The sequence below is a fragment of the Carassius auratus genome, chromosome 48 (genome assembly GCF_003368295.1).
Source record: "Carassius auratus strain Wakin chromosome 48, ASM336829v1, whole genome shotgun sequence".
Lineage (NCBI taxonomy): Eukaryota > Metazoa > Chordata > Actinopteri > Cypriniformes > Cyprinidae > Carassius > Carassius auratus.
In genome coordinates this window covers 6,259,153-6,284,852 of record NC_039290.1, presented here as the reverse complement: position 1 = coordinate 6,284,852, position 25,700 = coordinate 6,259,153, and the positions used below count along the sequence as shown (strand labels likewise).

The following is a 25,700-nucleotide window of genomic DNA, read 5'->3' as shown; positions in this document are numbered from 1 at the left end:
GTGTTCCAAGGACGCTCAGATCGGTGTGACTTTGACGTTGTGTCACGGAAGACGCTAGGAACGGTCCCCGCTGAGGTTTCTTTTTGGCCCTGTGCTCTTAGTGCTCACTCATTTGTTTCCCTGTATGCCCAGTGGGGGCGAAATAAACTTTTTGTTACCTGCAATTGAATCCTGTGTATTCCTGACACTACCACTTGAGAACAACTGTGAGCGAAGAAAAGCTCTTAACTTTTATCTTTTTTTTTTTATGCTTTATTAATTCAATGTCATTGACTTATTTCCGTGAGGAAGCAGGGCTGACCCTGTTGCTAGCTATACAGTTTTTTTTGAAGATTTTGATTGGTTGGTTGCCGAAGAAGGAAATAAAATGACCCTTTTAAAAGTAGGATCTATTATAAGCCTTCAATTTGAAATTACAGGTGTGATTTTTCCTGTTTTAGTTGCTGTCTGTTACGTTTTACCTTGTAATAGTCACAGCAGAACAGACGAGAGCCGGACACTAGCTTCACTTTCACTTTTATTCTTCTTTTTTGTTTGTACCAAACATTCATTCCCATGTCAGCTACATCGCCCTCCACAGGTTAAACCATAACTCAATACACAACACTGTCATACTTAACACATTTTATAGGAAATAAACGGTGAAAATTTAATGTTTTGGTTACACAACGCAATATGTCACAGAAATCTGAAATGCTAAAAATGTCCCACATTAGGGCAATTCACCCTAACTACAGAAGAGTAAAGTTTTTAAAAATATTGAAACCCTTCGATCATTTTTGAGCAAGATGCTAACGGACTAATCGGATTCGATGATCTATGTTAAGTGAGCATATTATCTAAAAAATAAATAAAATGGAGTGTTCTTTACAAAGGCCAAAAAGCTGAATCAACAAATAAGTATTTTGCAATTAATTTCATAAGAAAATAGAAAAGGTCAATGATGGAGTCTCCAGAACGTGCACCGTTAAAGCCCTCGTGTGAGCGCAGCACTGCGCGGTTTAAAATAGGGTGACCATAGTTTAGTTTTCCAAAAAGAGGACAGAGGTGAGGAGCAGGGGTCTATAGTGTGGATGATTGGTGGTTATAGTAGTGCCCAAAGTAGCGCACTGGCCATATCCCACATTTTAAAACTCAAAATATGTAATTTCCATTGTCCTACCTAAGATAAATATTTTACAGTAACTGTTATGCATATTGATCATAAACACAGCTAAAAAGCTTCCTGCCACTGGCCCTCGTTCACAAAACTTAACAGCACACTTTTATCATAGGTAATGCAAAATTAATTTATGCAACATTTCAAACCTTTAACCCAAGGGGGAAAATCAACCAATGTCAACAGTTTAAGAGTCGGGTTTAATTAGATTTGATGTAGTCCTAAATTAAGCAAATTAATAAAAAATAATTTAAAAATGTTTCTCATCCAGGTAACAGCTGCTGAACCGTCGTGAATGGGTGTTTCTTATTTTAGCTCACTGAAGGTGGCAACCTATGCATTGCGCAACACATGTATTCTCCCTCTTCAAGTTTTGTCCATTTTCTCCACTGCTAAAGAGACTCATAAACGTCTTGAATGTCCTCGTCAGTACTCTTAACAATTCTGGACTTTAAAACCTCTTTTAAGGGTTAAGATGCTTTCTGAATTAGTTTTTTCTACACTAGGATATTTTTCTTTAATTTTAAGAGGAAACACCCACATGTCTCAGACTTTTCTTAGAATTTTTTTAATAGGAGCAACTCGTAGCACTAAGATTTTTCATGATTGAATACGGGCCTATAATGAGTTTCAAAGAACCAAATAATCCAAGATCATACAAAATCGTCATCAAATCCATCTCACTGAGAACGGGCTGTTTTGTTATCGTAACCAAACTAAGGCGGGGCTATTTTTCTCGGTCCAATAAAAAAGGAGATTGGTTGTGAAGCCTGCCGTCTATGGAGGAAATTTCTGTCAATCAAAACGTAGCCTAGCAAGGTTGTTTCGCGATGTGAACTAAAAGTGGACCTTTTCGGATCCTTACAAAAGCCGAAGTACGTCAGTTTCTTTTTTCACTTTCAGTACATTTATAACACATTTAACAAACGTCCAGCTGTAATAAATGCATGCCAACTTCAGTCTAAAAACCGCGTTTATCCGGAATAAACATTCTGACATGTCATCCTGCGCGTGACTGGCTGTTTACCCTTATGACATAACTTTTATATAGTTGAACGTCTGTTCGTTATTATTCTATATATATATATTTTAAATCTGGTTTCTATGGCAACAAAAGAACTCATACCAAAGAACTCGTTACAGTGAAAGACAAAGGAATGTGTGAAAGAACGCGGACGCTGATGTTTGTTTACATTTCAAAACAGCTGTTTCTAGCGAACAGTACAGTACAGTAAAAATGCATGTTCTTTTTTCTCTTATAGATCTTATATCTGTTCCACTCTGAGGGTTCAGATGGCATGTGTGATCATTTTGTAATTTGATTTTTTAAATTCTGGGTAGTCATAAAAAAAGTAGACGCAGTGAATGTCATTTGACTATTTAAGAAGAACCAGATAAGTTAAAATGCCTTAAATGGAAAATATGTCTATATTTTATTTATCTATACATTAAGGCCACGTATATATAAAAACAAAACTGTCAGCAAAATTTCTGTTATTAGTTCTTAGTATTTTTGTTTCACAGAATCTTCACCAAACCAGTTTAAACCAACTGTTAAAATAGATTAGAGAAGTAGGTTTTTCTCACCTTGTTTTAAATTATCTTTAGCTTGCGACTGGTACAATTTTAGTAGTTCCTTTTATAGTGAAAATATTTAGCTTTTACATTACCAGATTTTGTATTTCTGCTTAAAAGATGCCTAGTTTAGCAGAAACATTCAGGACAACTGGTTTGATGTATTTCAGCAATGATCCCGATTATAGCGATACCAAAATAATCAGAAATGTAATTGATCTCTACTACTTGGAAAATAAAGCATTCATACATAGAAAGGGGAAAAAAGTATAAGCACTAGTAGTGATGCTTTACTGCTTAATCCAAAATTTTTCTCTGGTCATCCAAGATGTAGATGAGTTTGTTTCATTATAATACCAGATTTGAAGAAATTTGGAATTGCAGATATGTTGGTGGATTTTGATGGAGGACAACAAGGGATACCACTCAAAATCACTAATATTACTGATATATCATGCTTCTCTATGAATAAATATAATGTGCATATCAAATGTGAGTTATCTTTAGTTACTGTGATTCTTTCACTCAGCAGACTACGGATGACCTCTTGACCTTGTTGGCAGGAAACTAGTCAGACCATGGCCGCTGGTGCTGCAGTCGGGGAGGGTCAGATCCAACGGATTATCAGAGATCTGCGTGGTACGGATGTGCGTTGGCTTTCATGAGAGAGGCAGAGCTATTGTTTAGAGAGTGAAAAGAGACATGTGGTCCATGGTGGAGCACGTGCAGTTACAGTCCTCAGGGTGCTGGCTTTCAACATGGGGGAAAGAGAAATGCAAAACCAGAGAGACCTGCTTGTCAGAGTTCATCCCTTATGTGTGCCGTATCAGTTCCTGAGGAGGATGAAAGGCGCGTGGAAGACATACAACTAAAAATGGGATAAAGAAGACACTTTTTAAACCCTTGAAAAAATGACTATAAAATTGGGTTTTGTTGTCTGTGATCATTATTAATAGCAGTGTGTTCCTCTGTTTTAAAATGTGCCTTTACATATCTTGATGTCATCTTGATTGTCATACTTGCTTTATTCTGATGGTCTTTTCTAACAGATGCTGTTTCAGAACTGACAAAAGAGTATAAGGAGAACGGCGAGCCCATTACAGATGACAGCACCAACCTGCACAAATTCTCCTACAAACTGGAGTACCTGCTTCAGGTCAGAGACATGGACACGGAAAAAAAGATGTAAACGGGCTCCAAAAAATTCTTATTTGATAGATCAAAGTTGTTAAAAATGCGTATGATTTCATTGTATTTGTTGTGTAAATTCTCATGCAGCCTGACCAACAAAACAGTATCACATTCTCACCTGCCAATCAAGCATTGTGCTAAAACAAGGATTTTTAACTTTACTGTTATTTAAAGCTGCAGTAGGGAACTTTTGACGCTCTAGCGGTTAATAAACAGAACTGCTTGCGTCTTGTAGAAGAACATCGTAGCCGGAACTACTTCTCTCTGTTTATGTCTATGAAGAATCACAAAGGTACTGGGTTACTCTGCCGCGGTATCCCCGAAGCAATCTAAAATAGTCTGAATATAAACACTTATTATAGGTGCACCCTAGAGATTCAGGACAAGCTAAAAACACGGTTTGGAAAATGGATTCATCGTGTACTCGCTTATTATATAAATTTTTCTACATTTTAAACACAAACAAAGTTACGGACCGTAGCTCTGGTTGTTTTTTACCGGGAGCGGATGACTTTCTGCAAATGGCAATAGGACCACTGGGAGGAGCCAGAGGAGCTTGATTTTTTCACAGATTATCTGTCTCATATTCTACTGTCAGGACATAATGACAGGTTTAACAAATATGTAAAAAATATATTTTTACAAAAGTTACCTACTGCAGCTTTAATCAAGATACACTTGGAATGCAAATGTAAGATGATGTCTTAGAAAAATTAAACAAAGCAATAAAAATAATTGGCTAATGGGCTATTAAATATGTTTTCCCTTTAAATGAATTTGTTATGTACAGTGGCCGAGAGAGCTCAACACACTGCGACTTAAGAAAGCACATGCTAATAGACGTTTTCAACGGCAACGACATAAACATACGATACTGTGCATGCTCGCTTTTGTGGCCCTAACTTAACTTCCGGTAGACTTCCAAATAGAATCAATAACAACAGCTAAGTAGTCCATCTAGAGTAGATTATTTTTGATAACATCCAAAATATGTTTGAATCTTGAAAATATGTAAATCAGACTTACTGAAAATGCAAATTCATTCTCCACCTGCAGGAGGTGCTTTAAAGCGGGAGAAACAGGTTTCCCGGGTAACTGTTGTACACAAAGCAGCGCTGAGCTCACAAATGCTGTTTTATCAGACATATAACATGTGAGATGAAATGAAAATTACATCGAAAATTTTGTAGACTAATTAAAAATAGTCTTCCTTCAGAAATACAGTGATATAAAAACACCCGCGCCTCGTTTTGATTTTTAAACGTGCAGTACGTGCTCATGTTTATTCAATGAAGCCTTTTGGAAAATCTGTCAGTTTTGATATTGTGAGCACCACAAATAAATACACATATGGTAAACACATCCCACAGCACAACCTCCTGAGTCTTGAGCCCAACTTCAGTCTACTACTCATCATCTTAACTTTTAACTGTGTTTGTAGACAGCACCATGGCCAGACTGATAAACAAAAACAGACCAGAAGTTAACTTAGGGTCAGACGCATGCGCCCGATGAAACCGTCTAAGCACCAGCAAATTAAGAAAACATCTTCATCATTTTGTCAACACATGTGCTACAAATTCTCACAACACGACCAAATACAAAAACGCACTGCAAATACACACAAAACGACCAAATACAGAATCACACAGCATGTAGTGTGTGTGATTCTTAACCATAATTATATTATAGAAAAGGTGTATTAATTATGTTTTTGGTCTTTGCTATTTTTTACAAGTACCATTTTTTGGGGGTTGATTTCCATTTGTGTACTTACTACACAAATACAACAGTTAAACTATGGTTAGTGTCATTTGTGATTACTAGGGTTTAACTATAATAACCATGTCTTCTTAATTTGCTGGTGTTTTTTCTGTTTGCATGTGTTTTTTTTTTTCATTTGCAGTGCATTGAGCTCTATGGGCCACTGTAGTTTTGAGCTCGTTGGCAGATGTTTTAATCATGAACCCACTTCAAAATTGAAAGTATTATTTTATGTAATTGCATCTCAAGTAAATATAACTTGATATAATCTTAAAACATTAATTTTATTTTCATAATCTAGTGGTTGGTAGAAGAGCTTTTCATACCTTAAGGTTTTTTTTTTTTACTTTTTCATTTAAACTTCTTTGAGCCTGCTTTTAAGATGTTTCTCAGTCATCTATCTGAAGTGTTATGTTATTGTTGTGTTGCTCAGTTCGACCAGAAGGAGAAAACAACATTTCTGGGATACAGAAAAGACTACTGGGATTATTTCAGCGACTGCCTGGCCAAAATCAGAGGAGCAAACGATGGAATCCGCTTTGTTAAATCAATTCCAGAGGTTAATATCAATCTCACTCTCATTTTTTTTACAATGTTAGCAATAAAAACAAACTAATGCAAATGCATAAACATGTAATACAGGAAATAAAAATTCATAAACCTGTATCATTCACATTCACTTATTAATAACTAACTAACAATACTAGTTATGTGACTAATATTTTATTATTAATTTATAATAGTAATAATTTATTGTTAAATGTATTATTCTCTTGCTTGTGTATGCATGAAAAAGCGGAAAAAGGTCAATTTTAACCACCCTTTCTTTTATTATGATGTGCTGTATTACTGGACATCTCTTGTCTGTAAAAACAGACCTATTGTTTAAACAAACCTTCCTGTCAGATTTGTCCAGTTCTCTTGTGATACTATTGTTTAGGTTGTTCCTTGTCTGCCCGCATTATTACGCTGATCTAAAGGCCATGTTTTTTTTTAAAGAGCCACTTCCACTTGAAAGCTGTTTGATATTGTTCACGGTCAGATTTTTTGTACTGTCTTGACACTGAGCTCTTCTACAGTGGTGACCAACTTCCATGTTTCGTGGTGTGGTCAGTTTCGGTCTCATAGATGCTGAATTTTGGGAATTAAATTTGATTAACAATAGGTAAATTATTCAGCTTTGACTGGTTACAGGTTGTAGTCTGTATGCATGTATAAACAAAGGTATTTAATTATGCCACACAGAAAAAGTCAAACATCCACCAGTTTAAAAGGAAAAAAATACTGTCAATTAAAAAGTTTTAACATTTTAAAATGTCATTCACCTCAAATAGTAAGTAACCACCCAAAAAATCCTAGCAATAACTTGCAACTACCTTGAAAAATGTCCAAAAAAACAACAACTATTTGATCCGTTGCCATTCAAATTTGAATAATGTCCGATATGTTTTTGAACAGTGCAGATACTTGAGTGGCAGTAAAAGCTTTGATCTTTTTCTCTCTTAGCTGAAGACGTCTCTGGGTAAAGGCAGAGCATTTATCCGTTACTCACTTGTGCATCAGCGGCTGGCTGACACACTCCAGCAGTGCCTCATGAACCACAGGGTCACCAGGTAACACTTCACTGTCACCTCACCTGTCATGCTACACATCTTTCTTAATAAACATAGAATTTAGTATTCAGACACGTAGCCAAGGCTTTGTTTGAATTCCAAATATTGCACTGAAATGTTCCTGACATTATTATTTTTTATTATTTTATATATTTTTAATGAATACAAAGAAAAGTGTGTCAGTGCAATGTTTCTACATGTATGTGTATGACTTTTTTTTTTTACATTAATGCAGTACTTTGTTAAATGTTTGGAAAATTACCATTTTAACGTTTTTGATAAAGTCTCTGTTTAAAAAAATACAGTAAAAACAGTAATATTGTGAAATATTATTACAATTTAAAGTTAATGGTTTTTATTTCAATATGATTCAAAATATATATTTTTTTCTGCGATGCAAACTGTATTTTCAGCACCAGTCTTCAGTGACTGATTTGCTGCTCAAGAAATATTTCTTATTATTATCAATGATGAAAACAGTAGTGTTGCTTAATTATGCAGAAACCTCGATATGCTACCATTCAAATTTTAATTGTGTGTGTTTTGAGTGTGTGTGTTTTTTTAAATAGAAATGAATGCTTTTATTTAGCAAACATAGATCAGATTAATAAAAATGACAGTAACATTTTTTTTCATAATTTTACAAAAGATTCAATTTTCACATTTTCAATTTCAGACTCTTTTCTTCTGAACTTTCTATTCATCAAAGAATCCTGAAAAAACAATATTAAGTAAAGTGGAAGACTAGAGTAATGATACAAAAAATTCTTTACAAGACTTCATTACAAACGATTACAAATTCTAATGTTTCAAACTTTTGACAAGTACTATATACAATATGGACATTAATAATAGTTATAATGATAATAATTAACTTATTTGGTGTATGAAATATGAAAATATGAATATTATATATATATATATATATATATATATATATATATAAAACAATAACAAAAGTTTTATAAAATAGTTTATATGGACATTTGAAAAATAAATGTTGTTATAATCATCTATTATTGCACCTTTAACAGTACTTCTCAAACTTCAAACTAATAAAAATAATAAAACATGCAAAAAATACATAATGTGTATATGTGATGTGCATTGCATATATGCAGCAATGTGTGACTGCATTTTAAACATGGCAGTAAATTAAATATTTTACTTTATTAATAATTTAAAATGGAAATACAACTTGATATTTTAATCAAGTTTTTAATCAAGGTTAATCATTTCATCAAATAACTTATTGTAATCCAACATTTGTATGCCAGAGTTTAGCAAATACACAAAATGGTTTCATGCAGCATTTCTGTGATTATGGAGAAATACACCTGAAATAGGTTGTGCCATTATGCATGATTATTCATGCTGATGTCTGTGTTCACCATCTAAACCAAAAAAGGGGAAAACTTGTGCATAAGCTGCCATTTCCGCTTGTTCTGTTTACAGTGTTTTAACAACACACAGCTTAATTCAGTAGAAACAATACTGAGAGTGCTTCCCTTTCAGTTTTACTTCTTTAAATTGGCTTCCCTCTTTAAAGAAATCACCTTTACTTTTTTTACTCAAGGTTTATAGGTCTGTGCTATGTATGTTTATACAAACATTTTTATTTTATTTTTTTCTGTGTGATCAGAAGGTAGTCTAAACATTATTTCCATATTCTAGTTGTATTCAAGTTTTTTTGTGAAATGAATTAAAAAGTAATGAAGATGTGTTGGAAGCTTTATTTTCAAACTTTGAAGCATTACTATTTGTGGCGAGTGGGGCGGGGCCGAGGGATGTGGGAACAAGGAGTGAGGCCCCACTCGCCACACTATTATAAAGTCAAGTCAAGTTCAAGTGACTTGACTTTATAATAAAGTCACTTGACTTTTGACATTTAAGACATTTACACTAGAAAACATATTGATGTGTCATTGTATCATTTTATTCCTTAAAGCTGCGGTAGGTAACTTTTGACGCTCTAGCGGTTAATAAACAGAACTGCTTGCGTCTTGCGGAAGAACATTGTAGCCGGAACTACTTCTCTCTGTTTATGTCTATGAAGAATCACCAAAGTACAGGGTTACTCCGCCGCGGTGCCCCCGAAGCAATCTAAAATAGTCCGAATATAAACACTTATTATAGGTGCACCCTAGTGATTCAGGACAAGCTAAAAACACGGTTTGGAAAATGGATTCATGGGGTGCTCGCTTATTATATAAATTTTTCTACATTTTGAACACAAACAAAGTTACGGAACGCAGCTCTGATTGGTTATTTCTTACCGGGAGCGGATGACTTTCTGCAAATGGCAATAGGACCACTGAGAGGAGCCAGAGGAGCTTGATTTTTTAACAGATTATCTGTCTCATATTCTACTGTCAGGACATAATGACAGGTTTAACAAATAAGTAAAAAATAAATTTGTACAAAAGTTACCTACTGCAGCTTTACATTTTCTTTACTTGGTCTTAAAAGGTCTTACATTTACCTTCATAAACACCTGCAGAAACCCTTAATGTAATAAGATTTGGAGTGCCATCATTTTTATTTCTTACTGAAGAACTAGACTTTGTTTTTTAATGCCTTATTTTATTTAATTTTTTTAACTGGTGTTTTTCTGTAGTGACTGGTATAATTCCCGGAGCCCATTTCTGAAACCCCATCTCAGTGTGGACATCATTAATTACCTCTATGAGCTCAATGATGTTCAATTTGATGTTGCATCCAGGGGTCATGACCTTGACTCAGAGTGGCCCACTTTTGCAAGGTAAGCAGAATATGAATTTATATATTTCTAATATAAACAATGAAACATCAGCCGTATATTACTACAAAAACACTGGCCCACATATAATGCTTCTAATTTATGGTCCATTTACCATTTACCTGGAAATAGTATGTGTGTGAATTTGTTTGAATGAGCTGATTAATGTTCAGTTAATATAATTAAAATATCTTACAGTAGGACACTGGGAATTACTAGCTCCCCCAGTCACATGTGGAAACCACCGAGTCGTAGTTCCAGCATCAACAGTCTGGCCAGTACATACTCTCAGGTACCAGCACACCTTTTGAAGATCCCTGTTCTCATGTATCATTCTAAACTTAGAAATACTTAAACTACTGTTTTATATCCAGTAGATGGCTTTGTTTGTGTCTCTTTCTTTCATTCTATGTATATTTCCTCTAACATTCATTGTAGCAGGCCCATGAGTTTCCTGGGAGTCCAGACTTTGGACCTGGACTTCTATCTGACGTGTCTGTCCAAAACTCCAGTGGACTAAATGATTCATCCATCAGTGCTATAGACGAACTCCGTCTGGAGCTGGACCAGTCTGAATTAAAGCAAAGGGAGCTCCTCGACCAGGTTCAGCAGTTTGGCAGAGAGGCAGGTGAACTCCACGGGGTTGTGGTAGAGCTCCAAAGGCAGCTGGATGTCTCTCTAGCTGCTCAAGGTAACCATCAGGAGCTCCAGCGGAACCTGGAGGTGCTAGCTGAGAGCGAACAAGCACTATCCCATGAGCTGGAGGTCTTAAGGGGACGTGAGACTATCAGGGAGGCCTCCTATAAGGACCTCCAGGACATGTTGGCAGCAGCAGAACGGAAAAATGAAGAACTGATGGCAAGGCTAGACGGGGTATTGGATGAGAAAGGCCAGAGGGCGGCCAGTGACTTCAACTCTGCCCAGAAGATTCACGAGCTGTTAAATGAATTGAAAGAGGCTGAGAAGGGAAGGATAAATGCTCTGGCAGAAGGAGAAGAGAGGAGGAGGCAGGCGGAACAGCTGGCTGAGAAAGTCAGAATGAAGGATGAAGCACTCAAAGAGACTGAGGTGAAAATGGCAGCTTGGATGGAAAAGGGTGAGCAACTGCAAACCAGCGCAGAAGAGCACCGTAATGTCATGGACAAACTTCAAGGGGCACTTGCAGTGCGAGAGAAGGAGACCAGCAACCTGCAAAAGCAACTGCAAGATCTCCAGCACTCTCAGGAAACTATGGAAAAGAAGGCCAAAGTGGAGCGGAAGGAAATGCAAGAGGATAAAGAAGAGCTTGAGAAGAAGGTGAGTGGTCTGGAAGAGCAGTTGCAAACATCACGGACACAGCTGAAGACTAAGGAGTCCAGTCTTCTCTCCAGTATCAAGAGAGTCCAGCATTTGGAAAAGGAATCAGAGAAGCTTAAAAGCGATAAACAGAATCTGAGAGAAACCATATCTGCACTGGAGAACAGCACCAAAGAGCAGGCCAAGAAGATTGAGGAATACAAAGATAGCTGTGGCAAGCTAATAGAGGAAAACAGCAAGCTCCTCCAGATGGGGAACAAAAATGAACAGACCAAGAAGGAGTTGCTTGAAAACAAATCTTCCCTGGAGAGTGAACTGGCTGGATTGAAGGCCTCAGAGAAGCAGTTGCGAGCGCAAATTGATGATGCCAAAGTGACTGTGGATGAAAGAGAGCAGCGGCTCAGAGAGGAGAACAGAAGTCTGGATGAAAGGCTGCATAAGGCCAACTTGCAATTGGAGGAATCAGAAAGTTCAATTCGTCAACTGAAACTGGAGAACAAGGACAACATGGAGGTTCAGGTGACTCTTAGAGCATCTCTCACAGCCATGCAGGAGGAGATTCGCAATATCAACAGCCAGATTGCTGAACTTGAGAAGAGTCTTGGAGCTGCGAGATGCAATGAGGCAAACCTGACGGCACGGCTTAAAGATAAGGATTCCCAAATTGAGGATTGGGAGAAGCTCTGTGAGGAGCTCCAGGGAAGGGTGGAAGAACTTGAAGGTCGGGAGAGGGATTTGGAAATGGAGAAGACAAAGACCGAAAGAGCCTTAGTTAAACAAACAGAGATGATTAAGACTCTTGAGGCCCAGAGGACAGCTGTGGAGAAGGTCCAACTTGAGCAGAGTGCATTCCATGCTAAAGAGACCCAAGAGATTGCCTCAAAAGTCACTCTCCTGGAAGATCAGCTGGGACTGAGTGTGAAAGAGGTTTCTAGGCTTCAAGAGGAGGTGCTTGATCTCAGGGCTAAACTTTACAGTGCTGTGGAGGAAAAGGACAAGACCAAAGCAAAGCTGGAGGTCACAGATGCTTCCTGTGCAGAGCTACGAACCTTGACCGAGCAGTTAAAGAAGCAGGCAGAGGAGCAGAATCGACTGCATGTGAAAGAGCTGCTGCAGTCAAGCCAAAGGGTAGATGCCATAGCTTTGCAACTGAATCAAGAAACGTCCACATGCAAGAAAACCACTGCTGAACTCACTTCAGTCCAAGAGGAGCTTGCAGATCTCAAGGCCCAGAATGAAAGGTTGGTTGTGGAGAATACAGAGACCAGGGAGGGTCTCCATCGCGTCAACACAGAAATGGCAGAGTTGGGAATGACAATTTGCAAGCTCACCGCAGAGCGGGAAGAGGCCCGGGAACAATGGGCAGCCGAAACTGCTCGGATCCAGGAACTTCAACAGCAAGGAGTAAAGGAAATAGAGCGACTTAATGCTAGCTTGGTGGCTCTTCACCAAGAAAACTCCAGTCTACAAGAAGAGCTCCAGCAGATGGAAAAACATTCAGAAACAGTGCTGGAACTAAAGGAACTGCTGGACAAAACCGAGGGTGAACGGGACGCTGCTCGTGAAGAGATCGCCGCAGTGAAATTTCAGATGAGCACGGAGAGTATGACTTTAAAAAAACAGATAAAGGTAAAATAATCCCAGAATCATCAGTCATTATCACTTCAAATCTATTTTGTCAAATACTTGTGCTGTGTTCATGTCATGGTTTAATCACCGTAATAAGAAGTAGACAACTCTACTCTGTACAATGTTTCTGGAATAATTTGTTTATATAAAACCCTCATAATGCAAAATGCATTATAGAAGAATTATAAAACAAAACCATGTTGTGTGTGTGTGTGTGTGTGTATAGTATCTAAAACAGTATAACATGTTTTTACATGTCACACAATTAAGTGAGAAAAACTGGTCATGAATCAAGTTCATGTGAATGCTATATAAAAGGCAGTATTTACTCATAATTACAGTATTTCTGTGTTGATATGAATGCAGCATCAGTAGCTTTTTGATTAACAGAAATCCAAGTACTTTTAAGTAAAATGGTGATCTTAGTGTTACAAATATTTTCCTTTATTAACTACTTTATGCATTTTTTCTTGATATAGGCCTTATTAGTATTTGTTTTTTAATCTAGAGCCTTAATGAAGAGATTAAGGGGTTGAAAACTCAGCTAGACATGGAGTTGAAGAAGACATCTGAGCTGGAGGCCAAATTATCCGAGTTAGAGGTATAGTATGCAAATGTTGAGCCAGATGAGGCCAGACTAACAGCATCACTTTTAATACTTCTATGTAATTGAGCTACATGATCATCAAATACTTTTTGAATACCAGCATGTGAATGAATATTATTCATCTCTGTTGGGTGATAACACTGGTATTGATAGGTGATGAATGTCTGATCTCTCGCTGCTCCTTTTGTTCTTGTTCATTAGAGACCCACTGTGCCAGACAGTGGAACAGAAGACAAGAGATTGGGGTTAATTGCCAGACAGTGATGCATTTGCTTCTCATTAAGTCTATAATTAGGAACAGTGCAGGCTGTTATTTGTCTGTTTGTCTGTATAAGTGCCTCTGTAATAAAAAAAACAAACTATTATTCCTCTGTGAAAAACTTTATAATAGAAGCACAGTGGTCAAGTGTATTTGATGGTAAAACCAAGATGCTGAATTATTGTTCATGCACCATGGTATTTAAAAGAATATCACAAAACAAGCTATTATACAAAAAGCAGTACTGTGGAACTATAGTGATGTTAGATGGTAATACTTTTGTGCCTTGAAATGGACAACGGTAGTGAAATGCATGTAATAAATCCAAACGAGACAAAATAACTGTACAGTGTCAGTCTATGTAAATGATTTATGTTTCTGTGTACAGATTGTGTTCATGCATTTGGCTGTTTGTTTGTGTTTTTAGGCAGTAAATCTTGAATACTCTCATCTGATTGAGGAGAAAGACTCTCACATCACTGACTGTGAGACTCGAATGCGTGAGAGAGAGTGTGAGAGACAGCAACTGCAAGAAAGTGTATCAAGGTAAGCGATCAAAAACACAATAAAAGCGCTCATGAAGTACAGATAATGGATCTGCTTGTGTAAAAGCCATCACTAATGGATTTCCAATTGGATCTTCATAAGGATTTCTTGAACCCTGGAAGAGATTCAGTTTTAGTAATCAGTTAGGTTATATTTGTATGCATTATTATTAGCTTCTGTTTTCCTTTTCTCTCTCCATAAGTACCAAAGAGGCTCTTAGTGAAGTACAGAAAGAGAGGGAAGAACTGAAGCAGAAATTGGATCAAGTGTTGTCAGAGACTCAGAATCAGCATCTCCGGATGACTGCAGAGCTGGAGGATCTGGGCCAAACCAAAGTAAACCTGGAGGAACGGCTCATCGAACTTATCAGGTCTGTATATAGCCTTGCACTTCAGGGTTAACTTCTTTTTCCTTACCTAAAAACAAGGTCATTTCATTTTTTATTATTAGCTAGCTTGTTTCATGATTATAGGTTAGGTTTGAACTTAATCCAGTTTTTCTAACATGTCTAGTCATGTTTGTAAAGCTCTGTCACACCTTGCAAGTTTTGCCACAAAAACAGATTTCCACCTATTTATATTGAGAATTATTAATTTCACTCTTGGTGTAAATATATTTTTTACGAAAATCATGATTAAGTTTACTTTTTGAAAATTCTTTAAATAGTTTGAAATAGTTTTGATGCAAAAATTACTAGTTTTGTTCTTTTATAAGTTAAGGTGTCAAAATAATTGGATGATTTGTAGGAGATTCTTTTGGTTTATTTTTTAGTTCATATATATATGTGTGTGTGTGTGTGTGTGTGTGTGTAAAAAGTTTACATGTAAAAACAAAATATAAAATTTTCAAACAAAAAATCGTCCAGTCATTTTCATTCAAAAACTAAATATATATATTGTTTTTGAATGAAAATGACTGGACGATTTTTTGTTTGAAAATAATTGAAAATAATAATTTTATAATAATTTTATACTTTGTTTTTAAATGTAAACTTTTTTCTCTTGATCCAAGTGTAACGGAGGCCAGCGAGTAGTGCTGTGCAGGTAAACCTCACTCCCCGATCTCAAGAGACGCACTAGCGACAGACGCTAGTGGCTGTAGCCATTTAGCCTCCTTGTTAGTGCGTCCGCCTCCCATGCCGGAAGACCCGGGTTCGAGCCCCGCTCGGAGCGAGTGCGAGGAGCGTCAGAGAGGACCCGGGTGAGAGGGGTTACATTGGTGCCGTGACCCGGATGGGAGTGAGGTTTAGGGGGGTGAGTGTAACGGAGGCCAGCGAGTAGTGCTGTGCAGGTAAACCTCACTCCCCGATCTCAAGAGACGCACTAGCGACAGACGCTAGTGGCTGTAGCCATTTAGCCTCCTTGTTAGTGCGTCCGCCTCCCATGCCGGAAGACCCGGGTTCGAGCCCCGCTCGGAGCGAGTGCGAGGAGCGTCAGAGAGGACCCGGGTGAGAGGGGTTACACAAGCACCTCAATTTATTTTACTACTTTACCTTGTATGTCATCTTGTGCTACTTGAAATAAAAAGCTCCAGTCACGCTTCAGAGGAGAAAAAACTTTTAAAAAGACTAAAACCTGTTTTACAGATGAAGCTGCTTGAATTATCGAGATGTTAAGAAAAACTGATAATAGCAGTGTTCAGTGTCTGTATATTAAAATACAATAAGCATAAAAAATCAAGAGAAGAGCCCATTCTCACCTGCTGGATTGTTGTTACCCTCTCTCGGTTTAATTCAGTATTTTAACATTCCTGCCACACTCACACGCAAGCAGATGTTTGTTATTTGCTATTTTTAAGTGCATGGCTTATTGAGTTCTAGGTGAATAATATTATTCACATAATCAAACCGCTGCAGATGTAATAAAACTCTGTCCTTGACATGAAAAGGAAATGAACCATGAAAGGTGCTTTAAGACATTGAGGACGCCAAAAGACAAAAGAGAACCAAAGAGATTTCTTTGAGAGTCTTTGTTTCTATATTCTCTTTTTTCTATCTGTGTTTCAGGGATAAGGATGCTCTGTGGCAGAAATCGGATGCTCTGGAGTTCGAGCAGAAGCTGAGAGCAGAGGAGCAGTGGTGGCTGGTCGATAAAGAGGCCACACATTGTCTGGGCTGCCAGGGCCAGTTCACATGGTGGCTGCGGCGCCATCACTGCAGGCTGGTGATCTCCATAACACCCTCTCTGATCTCAAGTTGAAATGCAAAAAACTACAGAAAAAAATGCATGGATATTAATGTTACTAGAAGTAGAAGTATTGTACACATCTTTTGAAGAAAGGCTCAGAAAGATTTATCAATCACATCACGGTAGTTTAGCACACTATGTGCTAAGATTTTTTTTTTTTTAATGAAATTACAGTACACTTCATTGAGAGTATGTATTGTAAAGTGCACAATTAATATTTTGTTTAATTAACGCCAGTATGCATACATTTTAAAGTGAGTTTTGAGCGTCCAAATCAATTTGTTGTGTCTGTATGTGCGTTTATGTATGTGGTTTAGCACTGGAGGAATTTATATTCAATCATTGTCTTTTTCTGGGCAAACACAACACATCTTTGGCTGTTTACTTTGCTACCTGATCTACATAATGACTTTAGTCAATCTGGCTGAAACAATGCAGACGAAACCTGCAAATAAATACCATTTCATTCTTAGTCAATCCTCACCTCAGGTCTTTTAGACACATCCTGAGGTTTTACTGCAATTCATTGAGTACATTAAAGGAATTGTTCACCCCAGAAATTAAAATTCACCATCAGGCAGTCCAAGAACAGATTTGGAGAATTCAATCATTAAATTACTTGAATACTAATGGATCCTGTGCAGTGAATGGGTGCCGTCAGAATGATGAATGATGAAAACATTACAATAATCCACACCACTCCAGTCAATCAGCTAACCTCTGGTGAAGTTAAGTACTTTCCACTTCACAAGACAATAATTGATGGACTGGAGTGGTGTGGATTGTCCTGATCTTTTTATCAGCTGTTTGGACTCTCATTCTGACGGCACCCATTCACTGCAGAGCATCCATTGGTGAGCAAGAGATGGGGATGAAGAAACAAAACCTACATCTTGGCCTGAGATTACATTTTCAGCAAATTTTGATTTTGAAAACAGTTTTCAGTACTTATTATAACATTTTTGCATTATGTATAAATTTAATAGAATTCTTATTTTAAGACCTGCTAAGTAATTTGCCAACAATTTTCTGCAACTATTTACACTGAGTATGAATTTTTTAGCAATGGAAACAAAACATATTTGGACGCCTAAATTGACTTTCAAATTATTATTATTTTGTTCCAAATCTGCTGACTTTAATTATACTGTGTTCTTGGCAGGTTGTGTGGCCGTATCTTCTGTTACTACTGCAGCAATAATTTTGTGATGACCAAAAACTCAAAGAAGGAGCGCTGCTGCAGAGAGTGCTACACACAGCACAGCGCTGTGGTGGAAAGATTCACGAAAGCCGAACTCAACAGCTCATCAGAGAATCAACCTCCGCCTCTTCCAAATGCTGCCAGTCAACCACCACCACCCTATATACCCACACCAAGAGTTACAGGTACACATGCAGCCAAAAACAGACCCTACCAATACTTATGAGTTGATTGCACATGAATGCGATGTGAAAAGTTATAATTATATACGTTAATTGTGTAGTTTAGTTTGAATGCATTTTGTTTATGACAAGTAGCCAGAAAAAAACTACTCGTTTAGCTGATTCATGAAGACACACCCGTGCAATTAACTTGCATTTCTCATGATGGATACTCAAACTTAAATTACTCTTCATTGTGTTGCACTAGTGCTGAAAAACTTTCTGCCTCCTGACAGAGAAAAAAAAGAGATATCTGAATTGTCCATTTTATTCTTTATTATATCATAGTTTTTTTTTTTAGTAGTCTTGCAAGTATGACCTTCCCAGCAGGTCTTGAATGTAAAATTATTCTAGTAGTTGTAGAGTAGTTATTCTTTATGTTTTAAATTCAGGAAACTTTTTCCATTTAAGAGCACCTCAAAACTCCCTCAGCAAGCATCAAAGTTACTTTTCTTTCCTGTAAACTCTCTACATAAGTACTGATAAAAAAGGACAGTCACCGTTGAGTGGGTTTTTCATTGTGTGTGTGTGAATATACAGTAGCAGCACAGATTCAAAAGAGAACCTTCAAGGGCTTAAATGTATTGTTCTGCCTGGCATTCATCTTTAGTGACTGAAGAATGTCTTTATGAATGGATTGACTGGCCGGGAAGTCCATTCCTGAATGCTAAAAGACTAGAAATTGCTGCAGAGAGCTTTGTCATCATAATTGACAGGTGGAACGTCATAGATTTGTCTTGACTGTAACAAGCAATCCTGTCATTGATGTACTGGACAGCAAATATTGCTTGTTAATAAATATATCTGTATGTTTTTCTCAAGGTGTCTGGTGGTTCAAAAAGCCAGATTCAATATAAATTCGGACATTTGACGTTTGTACTAAAGGAAGGATAACTGTTCAAATCCTATTGATTTCAAGGTTTGATACCTGACATGCACATAGAAATCATCTCCAGCAATCTCTAGATATAAAAAAAACAAAACAATATACGTTCACTGCAGACTGTGATTGCTCAATCCTGACCAGCACTGAGAAAAGTAAAGTACCATGTGACAGCGCCATCTATGTATCATCAGTAATTCAAACCTGGATAATGATACTTGAAAACTTTAGTGAATTTAGAGCCACCTAGCATTATTGTAATATTATTTGTATAGTGATATAGTATTTTTAATATTTTAAAATACATTTTATTTTCATATTTCCTTTTAATTTTAAAGTATTAGTATTTTTCCTTTGTGCATTTTCTAATTTATTTATTTTTTTAAGATTTATATTTAGCTTGAATTAATTTTTACTTCAGTTTTAGTTGTAGTGATTTAAGTTCTTCAATTTGTTTTATTTCAGTTAGATGACAAGGCAGAATTTTTAATTTTTTACATTTCTCATGGGTCAGTGTCATATTAATATAACGTCCCGTGTCCTGACTTGCAGTCACAGATCCTGGCGACAAACCGGATGATGGGGCATTTGACATCATAACAGAGGAGGAAGTGAATGATACCTATGACAGTGACTCGCGCACCACCACCGGGTCACAGGAAGGAGGAGGAGATGGAAGACAAACTGGAGACCTGTAAGGATGATACATGCGCACACACACAAATGATCCCAGACAACACCACCTGTAAAAACATTAATGTTCAGAAATTTGGGTTCAGTAAGATTTTTTAAGAAATCAATACTTTTATTCAGCAAGGATGCATTAAATTGATCAAAAGTGACTTCAAAGACATCTGTAAAGTTACAAAAGATTTCTATTTCTAGTAAATTCTGTTCTTTTGAACTTTCTATTCATCAGAGAATCCTGAACAAAAGGAGAACAACTGTTTTCAACATTGATAATAATCAGAAATGTTTCTCGAGCAGCATATTAGAATGATTTCTGAAGAATCATGTGACACTGAAGACTGGAGTGATGATGCTTTTTGTTACTGTATTTTTGTTCAAACAAATATAACACACATAAGAGACAGATGGAAAAAATCTTCCAGACACCAAACTTTTAAACAGCAGTGTACCTGCTGAACTAATCTAACTTTAAACCTGGTTTTCAGATATGCTTCTTCCATTTGAATTTAGGTAAAAGTAAACAAAAAATAAGAGCTCAGTTTTAAGGTATATGCTGCTTAACGTGTGTAGTTTTTGCAAATAATGATGCTTTCAGACTTATTATTGGAATAAGGCTAGGTGAAAGCCGGCATCTTTTTATTGCAAGACATATTCCATTCTTTTAACCTTAAAAGAATCATAAATGCACTAAATAAGGAACCGCATTTACTAAATGAAATCATATAAAGAATTGTTCACTTCTGTATGAAGAGACCAGAGACAATGGATGTGCTAAAACATTCCCATGTCCTCACAATCACACTTCGAATGTGTCAGTTTGTAGCAGTGTTATCAAGATTCCCCAGGCTGCATCTCCGGCCTCTGTTTAGAAAATTGTGCTGTGATGCTTCTACAAATAAGTGTTACAGACAGACAGGAAGTCCTGCCGGGAGACTGATTGCAGGGGGGGATGATGACTGTCAATTTATGCGTTTCATGCCATCTTTGCGTGCATTTCCTGACATTTGTCACTCTGAGATGAGCACCTGCCTGGCATATAATTCTACAGCAACCTCAAAAGATCATTTTCCTGTGGGTGAACAAGGTTTCTGTAATTAGATGCACTCCCCGATGGAAAGATTTTTATTTTTAGTTTATTTATTTAAATATTAAGCAGCACAAGTGTTTTCAACATTGATAATAATCAGAAATGTTTCTTGAGCAACAAAACAGCATATTCGAATGATTTCTGAAGAATCATGTGACACTGAAGACTGGAGGAATGATGCTGAAAATACAGCTATGAATTACCGTACATTTTTACATATATGAAAATAGAAAACCGTTATCTTAAATTGTAATATTATTCTACAATTACTGTCTTTACTGTATTTTATTATTTATAGCTTCAAACAGTGTTCCATCTGTTTCTGATGATTGTCTTTTACAGTAGCATATCGAGTGACATGACACCTGATGAACAGGAAGAGATGGTCCCTGTACAGGATGCAGAAATCACCCTTCTCAAGTCAGGAGAACTCACGTTAGTATACGCCTATGGAAAACACACACACACACACAAACACACACACACATACTCATCCGGTTATACAGTTCTTATTTCAGTTGATTGGGTGCATGTCTTTCTGTAGTGCCTCTGTGCCTCTGGATATAGATCAGATTCTTCATTTCGGTGATGGTTCCCGTGAACTGTTTGTCAAGTCCAGTTGCTACAGTGCCGTTCCCATCACTGTGGGCGACCGAGGGCCCATCATCAGCTGGGTCTTCTCTTCTGAGCCCAAGAACATCTCCTTCACTGTGGTGTACAGAGAGACACTTGACACTCCTGTTGAGCAGGCCAAGGTAACACACACACACGGCCTTCAACACCTGTTTGGTTTGCAAAGGGTGCCACAGACGACTCATTCGCACAGGCACGAGTCGACCATCACTAAAGTTGCTCACTGTAAAATAACTGTCTTGTTAGTGTGATGCTCAGTAGATAGTCTTTTGAAAACTGCAATGCATTTCTGCAGAGTCTCAGATAATTTGGTAATAGGTATCTCTGTGTCTTAAAAAAAACCCATAACTCTAAAAATTGCCCCTCTTTTAGTGTTGGGGAGTTATAAATAAATTAGAAGAAACATTCAAATATTATAATCATGATTATTTGCTTTGATTTCCTTCTGTGGAAAAGGAGGACATTTTTTTTCCATACAATGGAACGGAAAATTAGGCTTTTTATTGACCTAAAACCTTATAAATAATATTTAGTTAAATACCATTGTTTCCTGCTAATTTTAAAATAATTTATTGAACATTCTTGGTTTTTATTATTTTAGTTAAATGTATTGCTATTTTATGCATGCACTTTCGATGCTTCCATTCTAATTAAGATCTCTTTTTTTATGTTACTAATAAATATTAAATGATCAAATCTGCCTGACTAAGTAGCTCTAATGTAGTTAGTGTTTGGTAACTTCTAGTCAGTGTTGTTTTAATTTTTTTATATGCTGTTTAGTATTTATACTTATTTTGAATTCGCTTTTATTTGTATATTTTCAGTTTGCACTTAAATTTCAGTTAGAATTTTGATAATTTTTATGTTCTTTTGTCATTTATATTATTATTCTGTTTATTAATTTCATTGTTTTTATGTGTATATTTCAGTTTTATTTTAGTTGTATTATTTCAACTTATTATTGTTTGTATTATTATTTTAGTTTTGGCAAGTTTTCATCAAATACTTATATTACTTTATTTAATCTTTATCCCAATTTGGTAAGTTCGACCCAACATTGACCCAGCTTTGTTATTTACAGTAACTTAGACTGTGTATGATAACTGTATATTGAATAATAATCAGTTAGGCTAATACAAACTGCTGCATGTCTTCACAGACGTTGCATCAGCTTGCATTGTTACGTCCCTTCTGTGTGGCAGTGTCTCAAATGCATCCATCTTTATTCTCACTCCTTAAAATGATAACCATAAAGCAGCCCTTTTACCTCTTAGAGTGCTAAATCTATTTGATGTCCCTGTGGTTCAGGTTCTGATTCCTCTCACACGCTGTAACTCGCATAAAGAGACCATACAGGGCCAACTGAAAGTCCGCAATCCTGGAGTCTATACACTCATCTTCGATAACTCATTTTCCAGGTACAGTAACACACAGGTAGCATTTATACACTCCGGAGAACCTTTCAGAGCTTTTGTGCTTCACAGAAAATATCTACTCTTTTGACTGGTAGTATTTTGCTCATGATTACTATAGTAGGCTGTTTTTTTGTTGTGCAGTGCATTTTATTGGCTTTCTGTGGGTCTTGAAAGTATTAATTCACCCATCCACAAATTAAGGTCTTATAAAAGCAGAAAGTCCAAAATTCACAAACTCACGGGACTATATTACATGCACATTGTGACAAGCTCAGTAAATACTGGAAACAATATCAGTGCTTTTAGCTGCTTATGCACTATAATTATAATAACTTTTTAAGATATCAGTACACTGAAAAAAGCTTGTTATAAAAGCAATATTCACTCAGATATTTCTAGTAAATTTGGCCAACAGTTAAAAAGAAATGGCAAGTAACACATTGAACAGTATTTTGAAGTAGAAAAACTGAAATAACATATATTGTTTTCAATCGTTTTGCAGTAATCTTTGTTTTATTTACAACTTAAAAAAATTTTTTTACAGTGTAGTTATTAATTGGTAGGATGGAATGATCCTTGTTTCTCCTGTGTTTTCTTTTCTACAGATTTCTCTCCAAGAAGGTCAACTACCAGCTGACCATTGAGAAGCCCATCGTCTATGATGGAAGTGACTTCCCTTAAATGTGGCTTTGTGGTGTGTAGCGTCCTCGTGTGAACTTGATGTGCTTTATTTTCATCTTTATTCATCTCAGACCTGTTCCTGTGTGCCAAGAGTTTCTGTTTTAGAGTTGTATGGGTTAGAGTAGTATTAAAGTCATGTTTTATCGCTGATAGCATTCAGGTTATTCACAGTTTCTACAGCATATGTACTTATTGGAAAATGCTTTTTGTTCTGAACTCATCTACATCTTAGATGACCTGAAGCCAAGTAGATTTTAAGGAGGTTTTTGAGTGATTTATTCCTTTAAAAAATGGCAATTCAGAGAAGTCATTTTAATTTCTAGCTGCATATGACAGAGAATACAATTTAAGTCTGCAAACAAGACTTGGAGATATCCAAAAATGGCAGCAGTTTGTATCGATATCACACTACAGTTCCACTACGGTTGTCCAAAACGATAGTATGTGCTCCGAGTTTACCAAGTACACAGGGAAAAGAGAAAAATGTGTATTTTGACATATTTTCTTAAAGAAATGCTACATTAGGAATTTCATACAAGGTAAAACTGCATGCTTCACAAAAGCAACAAGCTATGCTTACGACACTCCAGTTTTTTTTTTTTTTTTTTCTCCGATGTGTCATGACATAGTCCTGAAAGTATAACAGTTTTACTATCTTTTTGTAGTCTCCACCAACTGTCAAATTGTCACAGCAATATTTATCTGCTCACTATTCTTGTGTCATCTAAAGCATTAATTATTCACAATTTATACAGGTAAATATGGCACTTTTTATTTAATCTACTCCGTGCACTATTTTGTATACAATATATTGAATTAAATGGCGGATACTATGTAGTCATTTAGCACTTGCACAAAGTGTCTATTTTTGCAAAATATAAGGCTCAGTTTTTTAATCTTATAAAATTGGATTGCATAGTATTTTTGACATGTTCAATTTTAATTCCTCCTTTCTGTATATGCATTACTGAATCTTCATCCTGGTAGATGGCCAAACACTAGTAATATGAACACTAAGGCTGTTAAACGTGTCTTGTTTGGTTTTAACAACTTTGAAAAGCAAATATCCAAGACACTCGTGTTTATCCAGGTGTATGTTTCACATACATTTCCAAGTGACAAAGCTGAACTAGACTGCTGCTCTTATGAAGATCTGTTTATATATTTATATTGTATCTCAAGCTCTTATTTGAATTTTGCGCAATTTTACATATTTTCCTAATAGGACTTGCTCTTTTACAGGAGTTTTCATATGGTATTTTAAATAAATTGGTGCATTTTAAATACATTTTAATGGATTGTTCAGGAAATTGTGAATATTTCATGAATGTAACTGAATTTGATGATATTTGTGAATCTATGCAATCACAGTGCAGTGTTTACAAATGGCTGAACCCTTTAAATGTAATAAAGTTGAGTTGGTTCAACATTAAGTGCATCTGCTTCGTTTGTTCAGAAACATACTCTTGTCTGTATACATGCACACGATGATAAACAAGCGTTTTACATTTTTTTGAATAGCCTGATTGAGTCTGTATTGGAAACACTGTGGTGTGTTGCTCACTAGATCTTCTGCTGGTAATTTGGTGGTTTGCATGACATTGTTGGTCGTGATGTCAACATGAGGGGGCGACCTTCTCCAGGTAGAATGAAAAACAGTTTTCATAAAGTGTACAATATTAATATTATCCAACAAATTCATTGTGAAAGAAAGAAAAGAACAAAAAAACAATACAGAGTACACAATTTTAAGTGTATAAAAAATACATAAAACAAATATGATGGAAGCCAGTTAAAGCTATAGGAAATAAAAATAAAAAGGTAGTTGTGACTTTTTTTTCTCACAGTTCAGACTTTTTCCTTGAAATTCTGAACTAACTTTATTTATTTCATGTGTAAAAAAAAATAAAAAAAATAACAATTTGCATCAGAATTAAGAATGTTATCTCCCAATCTTGCACACTCAAGAAAAGGTTCTATATACTGTAGAACCATTTTTAAGTGTTCAATCAAAATAATCCTTTAGGGTTCTTTGTAGTTGGAAAAAAAAAAGTTCTATATAGAACCCTTTAGAGGTTCCCATAAATTTTTCTTATATTTTAATTGACTTAAACTGCTCGTAGATACTTTATCACTAGCAATATATCACTTTGCAATACTGCAACAGTTACAGAAATTAACCCAAATCTGTGTTTATGTATGCACACTTTTATTTGAATTAATTGTGTCCTCTTAAATTGACAAAATACAATCAGTTGTATTGTCCACACTGCGGAGGTTTACAACGCGTTTAACCTTCTTCACTG

General features: G+C 36.3%; 1 protein-coding gene across 4 annotated transcripts; it reads left to right on the top strand.

The window, feature by feature from the left end:
- Window positions 1-1,921: 1,921 nt before the first annotated feature.
- LOC113065650 (FYVE and coiled-coil domain-containing protein 1-like) lies at window positions 1,922-24,821 on the top strand. 4 transcript variants are annotated; one of them, XM_026237093.1, is made up of 18 exons: window positions 1,922-2,034; window positions 3,267-3,373; window positions 3,784-3,890; window positions 6,123-6,248; window positions 7,196-7,302; window positions 9,920-10,063; window positions 10,259-10,352; window positions 10,499-12,985; window positions 13,494-13,586; window positions 14,279-14,397; window positions 14,600-14,767; window positions 16,403-16,555; window positions 17,746-17,969; window positions 19,441-19,582; window positions 21,008-21,100; window positions 21,210-21,420; window positions 22,607-22,716; window positions 23,319-24,821. In XM_026237093.1, the coding sequence occupies exons 2-18, from the start codon at window positions 3,313-3,315 to the stop codon at window positions 23,392-23,394; spliced, it is 4,515 nt and encodes a 1,504-aa protein (XP_026092878.1). In that variant the 5' UTR covers window positions 1,922-2,034; window positions 3,267-3,312; the 3' UTR covers window positions 23,395-24,821. The 4 variants fall into 4 exon arrangements, with proteins under 4 accessions (XP_026092878.1, XP_026092877.1, XP_026092875.1 ...); XM_026237092.1 differs by having other exon boundaries at window positions 1,934-2,034; window positions 3,264-3,373; XM_026237090.1 differs by lacking the exons at window positions 1,922-2,034; window positions 3,267-3,373 and adding an exon at window positions 3,390-3,583 and having other exon boundaries at window positions 21,011-21,100.
- Window positions 24,822-25,700: the final 879 nt, after the last annotated feature.